The following is a 12400-nucleotide window of genomic DNA, read 5'->3' as shown; positions in this document are numbered from 1 at the left end:
ATTAAACTATTATTCACAAGAGTAAGGGATAACTGATAGATTGTACAAATCACTGACATTCCTCTTAAAACCCCAATGAGACATTGGAACAGATCTGGAGAGAGTAATTAATATATTTATCTTATGCATAGAATCATGGGAAATAAAGATGTCAATCATTATTATTTCTATTTATTTTGTCTGAATGAAGCACTGGGTTGTTTCAAAACCCTAAGTTCATTTCCAAAAGACAAAGCATTGTATACTGAGCTAAATAAATCTTGTTTAATGTTTTAAACTTTGAAATAGCTTTTCCTGAGACTTATAATTAATTTTCATTCCTTGTTTTTGTGTTAGAATTATAAAACATAAGAGCTGTCTATCTTTTTACAGAAATGTCTACTCATTTTCCTTGACATGAATTTGAGTTAGGTATAGAGGAACATGAATATTTGCTGAATAAATGTTTCTATATTACTTTGTTATTTTATTATTTAAATAGAATTGAGTAAAAAAATTTACAAAAATATTTTACTATATTTAAAAACTTAAACTGATAATTGCATTTCTTTTTTTTTAATTCAGGTATCATGTGTAAAATAATCACTATCCTCTTCAATACCTCTGCACTAATGTTATACAAACCTCCTTCATCAACAAGTGAATCATTGCATTCAACCAATCAAGAGGGTGATCAAGAAACAAAACTTGAAACCAAGACTTTTTAAAAAAAAACCTAAAAAGAACATTTCATAACTGAAAGATTGATGTGTTATAGCTGCATGGTACAGCTGCAATTTTGGAATATTATATAAAAATTTAATTTTTATTTTTATATAATTTATTTCATTTATTTATCAATTACATTTTTAGGTATGTGCAGATTTTGATTTTGGGTTCAAATATAACAAAGGGGACTGACTATGTACCCATTAATTACTTTCCAAAACTATGAGTAGTTTCAAAAGATAAACTTACCAATGTGCATTATGGTGAGTCAAAGAGAAGTGTAATCCTTTCAGGGTGAGGGAAGAAAAAACTGTATATATATAAATATATGTATATATATATACATATATTTATATATATATGTACATAGTGGAGGAGAAAAAGACAACTTTTCAATAATTAACAATTTGGAGCACAAAGAACTACTAAAGTATCATCAAAAAATATTCCATTGTGCAAAATTTATGTTTACTTATATTAATAACTTTTCTAAGTATTTGCATCAAATTTTTCCCCAAAAAAGCATTATCTTTAAAATAACACATTAATTTAATGTATTATGCAGTTTCTAATTAAAATAGCTTCAGGGTATTTTTCTCCTTTTTCTCCGAACTAGCCTCTTTTCAGAGGGGCTGTTTGTGTATGTGTGTCTTTGAGGGTGTGTGTGTGTGTGTGTGTGTGTGTGAGTGTGTGTGTGTGCAAGCTCACATGATTGGTTCATTTCAACTGTCATCCTTTTAGTCATAGAATATAATATGAAAAAATCTAGTTAATTTTATTTTGACTTGAAGGTGTTTTTCTAAATAATTTGTTCACCTCTCAGATTTATAATACTTATTTTAGCATTACCTTTTTAAAAATTAATCAGCATAACAGACTTAAAGCTTCATAAGTGAAATATACCATTTCAGTGGGTGAAAAAGGTCTACACATTTTCCAAATTTGAAAAGATTTCCTAATATAAGCCTTGTTACCAAAAACAGTAAACATTTTATATGAGAAATAATAAAAATATTATATGCAATAGGGTACATAAGTAAAATCATATTTGGATCACCCCAGTTTTCATTTTTTGGAAATAATACCAGTCTTCTAAAACCTAAATATGTCCTCCATGATTCAAAGAGAGAAACATGAAGTCTTTCTGCTGGTGAGCTGCTACAGAATCTTATATAGTCTTTTCAAGGTCATGGCTAAGGTAAAGTAAAACACTTTTTTAGCTTAGATGTTCTTGACTTGAACCAGGCTAAACCCAGAGAAACTAAAAAGGAAAGAATCTTGCTTCTTCCTAAGTTCTATGTGATTTGTTATTGTGCACAAATTGGTATAATTTTATATTTCTTAGTCAATTTTCATAATTAAATATATAATGTTATATGACCTGTTATAATGACCTTTAGAAATCTGAACGTAATAATTTTTGTATATAATTTGTATACTATTAATCTTTAGGTATCCATAGAAGTGTTGACTAGGCATCGATTCTTTTAGAAAATATAAATGGATCTTTGAAAATTCAGATGGTTAACAAACGTATGGAATTTTTATTACTGGAAATATGAGAAAATAAATAATTCTGGATCTATTTAGAAAATGTTCTTTGTAAAGAACACATATTTATTATCAGATAATTTGTTTTACCAAAGTTTTGTAATAAAATATATTGATTTGGAATTTTTAACTTTTTAATAGACTGTAAAAAAAATTGGCCTTGATTAATTTGAAATAAATGATTAAAATTGATATTGACCTTTTTTTTGCCCTCATATCTGATTTTATTGTTTTAAGGAATTTCTAGTGAGGAAACTCTCCCTGCCAATGTGTAGCAGCAAGTGTTCTTCAGCTTAAAGTATCAAAAAAGAGTTTGACTTTCTCAGGGTCACACAATTAATTTTAAAGATGAAATATATTTCAAAAACTTATTCTAATAAAATTCTCTAGTCAGTTTAATTTGGGGAGGAGTTGTCAGTTTAAATTTTTTTTTAGTTTTTTTTTTTACAAGGCAATAGGGTTAAGTGGCTTGCCTAAGGCCACACAGCTAGGTAATCATTAAGTGTCTGAGGCTGGATTTGAACTCAGGTCCTCTTGACTCCAGGGCTGGTGCTTCATCCACTGCACCACCTAGCTGCCCCCTGTCAGGTTAATTTTTAAGGTTATTTTGTATCTAAGATATTACTTAGTTGTTTCCTTTTCCCTCCTCTCTCCCAAATACTAGTTACAGGAAATATACTAGATCATTGGAGTATGCCATAAATCACAGGATCACAGACACAGAGATGAAACATATAACATATATGAAGTCATCAAGTCAAATTGGAAATTGAGGGTATGTCCATCAATTGGGGACTGGCTAAACAAATTGAAGTATATGTATGTGATGGAACTATTCTATTAAAAATCAGGAGGGATGGGATTTCAGAGAAGCCTAGAAAGGCTTGCATGAATTGATGCTGAGCAAGTTGAGCAGAACCAGAAAAACACTGTACACTATAACAGCAACATGAGGGTGATGATCAACCTTAATGGACTTGCTCATTCCATCAGTGCAATAATCAGGGACAATTTTAGTATATCTATGATGGAGAATACTGTCCTTTTTCTTGATACAGATGGCAGAGATTGTTTAAACAAAGACCAAAGATTGTTACCTTCAATTTTTTTAAAGTTGTCTTATGTGCATAAGACATAATACATAATTTTCCTATCTTTAATACTTTATTTCTTTCTCAAAGATATGTTTTTTTCTCTCAACACATTCAATTTTCATCAATGCATAGCATGTAAACAATGTAAAGATTATCATTGCCTTCTGTGGGAAGGAGGGGAAAAGAAAGGAGGGAATTGTAAAATCCAAAACCTTACAAAAAAATGATAGAAAGAAACTATTATAGTATATATAACTGGAAAACAAAAATAATTATTTAAAAAAAAGTCATAAAGCCCAACCCTCTCAGTTTGCAGATAATTCCCTCCAAAAGTAAAGGATTTGCTCAAGTCTACACAGGTAGTAATTGGAAGAAGTGGGATTTAAATATCTTCTGTTGATTTCAGAGGATTTCCCTCCTGTACCATGCCATACTTGCGTAATCATGGACTATCAAAAGTAGCTCTGCAATACTAACAAACACAAGGATTTCAGAAATAAATAGGGATGAACCAAAAATTCAGGCCAGTCATAAATCAATAATGGATTGAGATTTCTGGGAAGCAGCATAAGCTGCTTCCTGTACCTTACAAGAAAGATTTTCCAAGAGGAAAATATTATTAAATCTTGCACTTTATTTTCTAGAAGGATTCTACCCTTTGTAGTCTACATGATTTTAAAATTTCAATTTAAATCTAATCAAAATCTCCCTCCTGCACCATGCCATATTTTGTAATCATGGACTATCAAAAATAGCTCCACAATACTAACACACATGAATTTCAGAAATAGAGATGGAGTGAAAATTCAGGTCAGTCATAAATCAATAATGGATTGAGATTTCTGGGAAGCAGCATAAGCAAAATATATACCTTACAAGAAAGATTTTCCCAGAAGAAAAACATTTATCAAATCTTATACTCACTTTAGTCTCTGGAAGGATTATGTCCTTTGTGGCCTACATGATACTAAAATTTCAGTTTGTTTAATCAAAATTTAGGATGTGTAAAGTCCTGTGCACAGGATACATCTGTTTTAAAGTAATTAAGCAGTCACTATCATTGTGTATGCAACTTCTCACCTCTTAGAAGTCCTGGCCCACCACTACAACATCCTTCTCCCTGAGAGATCCAAGGTGGGAGAGAAGAATGAAATCAAATATCTTGCCCTAAGAGACTTTTGCTAATGGTTGTTCCTCCATTTTTCAGTCAAATCCAACTCTTTGTGACCCCAAAGATACTGAAGTGATTTGCCATCTCCAGCTAAATTTACAGTTGGAGAAACTGAGACAAATCAGTTTAAGCCACTTGCCCAGGACTCCACAGCTAGCATGACCAGATATGAACTTATAAATATGAGTCTTCTTGACTCCAAGTCCAGGATTCTATCCACTACACTAACTTAACTGCTAGCTCTGCTAAGGGTCTGCTTCCTTATTCTGTGGGGATTAGGTAAGGACTCCTTCACCTTCAGTCCAGGATCCCAGAATTGTCATCATTTTCAGATAAACAAATTCACATTCAACAGAATTATGCAAAGAATTTTTCATTCATACAGTGTCATTACAAAGCAAGCTCCCTACTAACAATATGCCATCTAAGGAAATAGAATATAATACCTGTACTCAGAAGCAGTGTATTTGTAGCAATGGGAGACTTCAGTTATCCACATATGTGGTGGACCTTTCTCTTTCCTTGTCAAAAGCAGGATAACTAATCATTTCTTCAATGATAAATTCCTGTTTCAAGTGATGAAAGAACCAATAATAAATTTTTTTCTGAATCATATTCTGACCAGAAGACAGGAAGATTTCAAATAATGGAAATCTGGAAGGAAAGAATGTGTGATAGATGAGAAAACAGCGGGATCCTAGATTGTTGCAGAATAGATATCAGATGGCAAACTAACCCTCTTTATATGTCTGAAAGAGCTTTGCCCTGATGGATAACAGCATTTTCATCAAACTCCTGAATACTTGTGTCAGTATCTCAACTTCCAAAAGCTATGTCTATGATGAATTGATGCTCCTAGAAAGGAGAACTTTTTAATTTAATAATTTCTCAGAAACAGCCTCCAGGAAGACAAGTCAATTATAATGGAATGCTTTTGATCTTCTCTACATCTTCCTTTTCCATCTTCAGCATAGTGTCCCCCTGGACATCTTTTTCTTTGTCCTCTCAGAAGCAAAAACATCCTAGGGAAATGACTCAAGTCTCCTTTAACTGTCAAGTTGTTTTTTTCCCTCAGCATAGTTTGAACAACTCCTTCCCAGAAAGGGCTTGAGAGAGCAGTTAGGATTGTTGGGAGATCCTTTGCTTTGCAATGTCATGGTAGAGGTAAAACTACCTTTTCCCAGCTCTGGGTGAATATATGTTTGTCTGAAACAAAAGAAATTACCTAAATGAAGGCATGAGAAAATGAACTCCCACAAACCTTCATTAGAGATCTCTAAAATGGAAAAGATTTGGTATCCTCTCTCCATACCTGCCATGGGACTCCCAGGGATATAGAAATGCCCTAGCTCATGGATCAGCAACACTATTGGTGGCAATGCAAAGGGTGGTCAAGGCAAGTCTCACTATCAATCTTGGCAGGGGGACAAACTACCTGCAAAACAGTAGTGACCTCTAAGCTGCCTTAGAGTGCATGAAAGCCCCCAATCCATAATTAGAATGAGTGAATATGCAGATAATGTCATTACCTGCCTAATGTTTCTCATCCTGATTGTGTTAGTTATCCCTGTGTTAGCAAAGTAGACCCACTGTGAAATGTGAAAATTTGGCATCACTTACCACCACATAGAGCAAATTGTTAAGACCAAGGATTCAGTTGTGGTATTTGTTCTCTTCAATTTGTCAGTCTATCGGGGTCTGTTACATTTTTGTCTTTTTTTTGTTATTCCCATATTCATCATTTTTGCTGCATTTTGTAGCTGTCTGAAGCCCACTCTGAGATCACTTGTTTCTGACTTCATTAACCCTTACTTTAGGTCCTATATGTCCTCATATGAGAATATCTTCTTATGATATGGTCCTACTTTCTCTCACTTCTTTAGTTATTCTAATTTTTTTTAATAAAATACACCTTTCTTGAAGCATTTATTGGTACTAACCATGTCCTTTCAAGTCTCAATACCTGCTTGTATTAGCATCTCTAGTTCATCTTGCTTGTTAACTGTACTCTATGCATTTGTGTCTAGATACTTGAGGATATGGATTTTATTATTGATTTTTGTCTTGGATTTTGTCCCCTATGAATTTTTGTATGTCAAAAGTGCCATTTCCCCCCTCATTGTAGTCATTCACTATCTTCCCCCTTTCAGGTATAAACTCTTTTGAATTTATATGAAAGACATTCAACAAATTAATTCTATAATCAGCCCTGATAGGTACACTCCATTCCTGGTCAAGAACCTATCATTCTCTATTTTAAAGTCTGATTCAGAAATCTAAATCCAGATTCAGATATCTCAACCAAACATTCACTTTCCAGAAATGACTTTTCCATATCCTTTCCTTTTAATGGGAAGCAGTAATAAGAGCACCTTAGTTACCTTTTCACTTGAGATGCAGCCCAAGACTACATCATTTCTGAAAATGTTTTTTGAGTTCATTTGGATAGCATCATTTATGCTTACATATATCACTGGCTGTGTCATCTCTTTTGTCAGTTATCATGTCAACAAACTCTGGAAGACAGCACAATTCTATTTTTTACCAGATCGACAAATAAACTTGCTCAGTACTCTTCAGCAGGAGGTCATAAACCACAACTACTATTCCTTTCTGCTAACCTACATTGAATGGTTTTTCAAGTGAAAGACTTACCTGTGGGGAAAACTTTATCAGTCAACTCCCACTTCAGGAAAAACCCATTTTGTTTTCCTTATCTCCAAATGTTCAGGGATCTTACTTCTTCCTTTCTGCCTCAGTGTTTCCACACTCACACACAGTTTTCCACACTCAAATCTCCTAGCAACGATTAGAATTTTTTTTGCTTCTTCAGAATTTTATTGCTGAATCTCAGTCTAAAACACTTATTTCCAGAATTGTTCTGTTTTTGTTTTGTTTTTTAACATTAATAACTGTCTCTGGTAATATGAAGAGTAGAGTTACTCAAGCCATTTCACTTTCTTTTCTAAAAGAGAGATCAGAGATGAGGTGGAGCCAATTTGTTAGGAAGAAGCCAGGAAATTGTATGAACTCTCCCTTAAATTCCCTCAGAAACAACATTAAATCAAGTCTCTAGAAGGATTCTGGAGCAACATAATCTGCAAAATGATGAAATGAAACAATTTCCTAGTTTAAGATACTTAGAAGGACTTAGAAGGCCAGTTATGAAGGCTCCAACTCCAGTACAGAAGGCAAATGAGAATCCTGGAACAATAGATGAGAATAGGCCAGACCACTCCAGTTCAGGAAGCAAGTTGTCAGCACTTAAGGACCCAGCATGGAAAGCTAGGGATCAAGTCCCTTGATCCTCAGCACAAAAAGTTTGATGCAGTAACCCTGGGAGCAGAGCTCAACTATTTTAAAAATGAGCAAAACAAAAAACAAAACAAAACAAAAATACAAAGAACCCTGACCATAGAAAGCTATTATGGTAACAAGAAAATTTAAAATATAAACTCAAAAGAGGAAATCAGCAAAATACCTACATGGGAAACCTTAAAGGGATTTATGAATTGGATTCAAGCTCAAAAGTCCTCTTGGAAGAGTTTAAAAGGAATTTTAGAAATCACATAATGAGAGGAAGAAGAAAAATTGGAGAAAATGAAAGATGCAGGAGAATTATTTGATTAAATTAAATTATTTAAAAAGTCAATAGCTTGGAAAAGGAATCACAACAACTGACTGAAAAAAACAACTCCTTAAAAATAAAATTGGTCAAATGGAAAAACATCCATTCAATAAAACAGAGCACCAGCCCTGGAGTCAGAAGTACCTGAGTTCAAATTCAGCCTCAGACACTTAATAATTATCTAGCTGTGTGGCCTTGGGCAAGTCACTTAACCCCATTGCCTTGCAAAAACTAAAAAAAAAAAGGGAGCAAGGACACAACCTTGCTTCACTCCATTGGTGAAATCTCAAGAGCATTGTCTAATATCTAGGACCCAGGCAAACATGTCATCATGATGTACAATAATATAAACTTCTCTAGGCAGCCAAATACTTTCCATAAACCCTCATGATTGACAGTTATCAAAGGCTTTAGTCAGAGCTACAAACACTGTATACAGACCTTTAGTCTTCTCTTGGCATTTTTCTTGCAATTGTTGGGCAGCAAATATCCTGTTAACTGTTACTTGACCTTTTCTGAAGCCCCACTGGCTCTCAGGGAGGTGACTGTCTTCCAGAAGAAGGATCATTCTATTGAGGAGGATTCTGGCAAGAATCTTACCAGCAATGATTAAAAGAGAAATGCTCCTATGATTGTCACAGGACAATCTATTCCCTTTACCTTTACAGAAATGAACAATGAAAGTATCCTTGAATTCTTGAGTGATGATCTCCTAGATAACCAAGGAAATTTCAGTCAGCTTTTGTATGAGATTTAAACTCCCCATCTTTTAAATCTCAGTTGGAATAGAATCAGCACCAGGTACTTTGCCACATGAAAGGATGCTAACAGCATTCAAACCTCTTCTTCAGTTGGAGCTTCAGCTAGGGATGAATTGACTTCAACATGAGATAAATAGTCAATGGCTTCTAGTAATATAAAAAAATTAGGCAAAAAAAAAAAGAATGGGAGAGGAAGAAAGATAGAGACAGAATAGGGTAAATTACAGTATATGAAGAGGCACAAAGATATATTACAATAGAGGACAAGAAGGGAGGGGGTAAGCATTGCTTGAATTTTGCTACCAGTGGATTTGGTTCAAAGAGGGAATAACACATACTCAGTTGCACTTAACAATTATCTTAAACAAAATTAGGCAGCGGAAAAGAAAAACAAAAGGGAGAAAGTGTATGATAGAAAGGGGGCAGAACACGGAGAGAGAAAGGAGGGCAGAAAAGGCAAGATAAAGGAGGACCTGATAGAAGAGAAGAAAGATTGAGAGAAATGGTCAAAAGCAAAACACTGGTAAGGAGAGATAGGATGAAAAAAGAGAAAAAAAGGATAAACAGGAAAATAGGATGGAAGGAAATATAAAATTAATCATCATAACTAAATGTAAATGAGATGAATTCTTCCCTACAATGGAATCAGATAACTGAGTGGATGGAAAATCACTATCCTACAATGTGCTGCTACCAAAAACACATTTGATGCAGACAGATACATACAGCATAAAGGTAAAAAGTTGGTGAAGAATTTGTTATGTTTCAGCTAAAGTAAACCAAAAAAAGGGGGGGAGATAGCAATTCTGATCTTAGATTAAAAAAAAAAAGCAAAAGTAACTCAATTAAAAGAGATAAGGAAGGGCACTATAGCTTCTAAAAGTATCATAGACCATGAAAAAATATCAAGACTAAACATTTATGCACCAAGTGGTATAGCATCCAAATTCTTGGAGGAGAATTTAAGTGAGTTTCAGGAAATAATAGACTGCAAAAATTTTACTATTCAACCACAAAATAAACAAGAACAAGATTTTTGAAAAGTTAGATATAATAGACCTCTGGAGAAAACTCAATGGGGATAGAAAGGAATATACCTTTTTCTCATTGAACATGGTACCTGCACAAAAATTGGCTGTGTGTGTGTTAAGGCATAAAAGCCTCACTATCAAATGCAGAAAGAGAGAAAGATGAAACCCTTGCTTTTCAGATCATGATGCAATAAAATAAAGGGCCAGGAAAAGATATAGATTAAATTTTTTTTTAGGGTTTTTTTTTTTTGCAAGGCGAACGGGGTTAAGTGGCTTGCCCAAGACCACACAGCTAGGCAATTACTAAGTATCTGAGACCAGATTTGAACCCAGGTACTCCTGACTCCAGGGCCGGTGCTTTATCCACTGCGCCACCTAGCCACCCCTAGATTAAAAATTAATTGAAAACTGAACAACTTAATCTTAAAGAAAGAATGGATCAAACAAGAAATATTAAAAAGAATGACAAAAAGACAAAATACTGAAACTTATGCGATGCAACCAAAATAGCTGTAAGGGGAAATTTTATACTTCTAATGCTTTCATGAATAAATTAGAGAAAGAGGAGATAAATGAATTGGTTTGCAACTAAAAAAAACTAGAAAAAATCAAATTCAGAATCCCCAATTAAATACCAAATTAGAAATTCTGAAAAAATCAAAGAAGAGATTATTAAAATTGAAAGTAAGAAAACTATTGAACTAATAAACAAAATTCAATAACTATACACACACACACAAATACATACATACACTTTTGGTTAATTTAATTAATTTTCTTTTTGGTTTTTTTTTTAGGTGTTTTTTTTTGCAAGGCAAATGGGGTTAAGTGGCTTGCCCAAGGCCACACAGCTAGGTAATTATTAAGTGTCTGAAACCGGATTTGAACCCAGGTACTCCTGACTCCAAGGCCGGTGCTTTATCCACTGCGCCACCTAGCCGCCCCAGTACGCCACCTAGCCGCCCCTTAATTTAATTTAAAAAAACATAAAGAGGAAAACCAAATTACCAATATCAAAAGTGAAAAAGTTGAATTCACCATCAATGAAGAGGAAATTAAAGCAATAATTTGAAGCTATTTTGCCCAATTGTATGCCAATAAATCTGACAATGTAAGTTAAATAGATTAACATTTACAAAATGAATTTCCCAAATTATTGGAAGAAGAAATAAAATATTTAAACAATTTCATTTTGGAAAAAAAATTAAACATCATCAGTGAACTTCCTAAGGAAAAAAATCTCCAGAATCAAATGGCTTTACAATTCTAACAAACACTTAAAAATAATTAATTCCAATTCTTTATAAACTATTTGGGAAAAAAAAGGTGAGAAAAGAAGCGCTGCCAAACTCCTTTTATCACACAGACATGGTGTTTATACTAAACCAGAAAGAGAAAAAACAGGCACAGAAAATTATAGATCAATTTTCCAAGTGAATATTGATACAAAAAATTTTAAATAAAATATTAGCAAAGAGAATACAGCAATTTCTCACCAGAAAATACACTATGACCAGGAGGAATGTATACCAGGAAGCTAGGACTGGTTCAAGCTTAAGAAAACTGGAGTATAATTGATCAAATCAATAATAAACCTAGCAGAAATCATATGATTATCTCAATAGATTTTTTAAATTATTCATTTATTTCATCAATATGCATATGTATATTTTTAAGTTACAAAATTTCCTTCCATCCTCCCTTCCCACACCCCTCTGTTCAGTAGTGAACAGTCAGGTTATCATTGTAGACATATGTTTTGGATAAACATATTTACATATTGGTCATGTTTTGGTATGAGGAATTAGGACTAAGGGAACTAGAGATACATAAGAGATAATTTTTGTAAAGTGTTCATCAGATTCTGAGGGACTGGTTTTTCTTTTTTCTTTTTTTTGTTTGTTTTGTGTTTCTTCCACTGGATTAAGTTAGCATTGTCCATAGCTGGTCTCCTATGGCTGTTATAGCTCTCTGAACTGCTGAGAGGAGCTGTATCCGTCAAGGTTGATCAACTCACTCCCTTCACTCAGCATCAGATCCTGTAATTCATTCCATGCTTCTGTAGAAGGTGACTACTCATGGTTTCTCATAGAACAATAATAATATAAGGTATTCATGTACCATAAATACTTGTTTAGCCTTTCCCCAATTAATGAGCATCCCCTCAATTTCCAATTCTTTACCACAACAAAAAGAGCTGCTATAAATATTTTGGAACATGTGGGACCTTTCACATTTTTTGTGATTTCTTCTGGATATAGATTTAGAATTGGAAGAGTACAATCACTTTTATTGTTCTTTCAGCAGAGTTCCATATTGCTATCCAGAATGGTCGGATACATTCACAACTCCACCAGCAAAGCATCAAAGTCCAAATCTTCCCACAACCTCTCCAACATTGATCATTTTCCCTTTTTTTTCATCTTGGCCAATCTGAGAGGTGCGAAGTAATACCT

At 33.7% G+C, this 12400-nt stretch overlaps 1 protein-coding gene across 1 annotated transcript in view; it reads left to right on the top strand.

Annotated features, from left to right (window-relative positions):
- Nucleotides 1-2279, top strand: part of LOC141499734 (solute carrier organic anion transporter family member 4C1-like) — a 126539-nt gene extending 124260 nt beyond the window's left edge. The window contains exon 13 of the mRNA XM_074202409.1: nucleotides 565-2279. Coding sequence (XP_074058510.1) covers nucleotides 565-707 — 143 coding nt within the window. The 3' untranslated portion in view covers nucleotides 708-2279. The remainder of the gene's footprint in view (nucleotides 1-564) is intronic.
- The last annotated feature ends 10121 nt before the right edge of the window (nucleotides 2280-12400 follow it).

Source organism: Macrotis lagotis, chromosome X (genome assembly GCF_037893015.1).
Source record: "Macrotis lagotis isolate mMagLag1 chromosome X, bilby.v1.9.chrom.fasta, whole genome shotgun sequence".
Taxonomy (NCBI): domain Eukaryota; kingdom Metazoa; phylum Chordata; class Mammalia; order Peramelemorphia; family Peramelidae; genus Macrotis; species Macrotis lagotis.
This window is presented reverse-complemented; position numbering and strand designations above follow the sequence as displayed.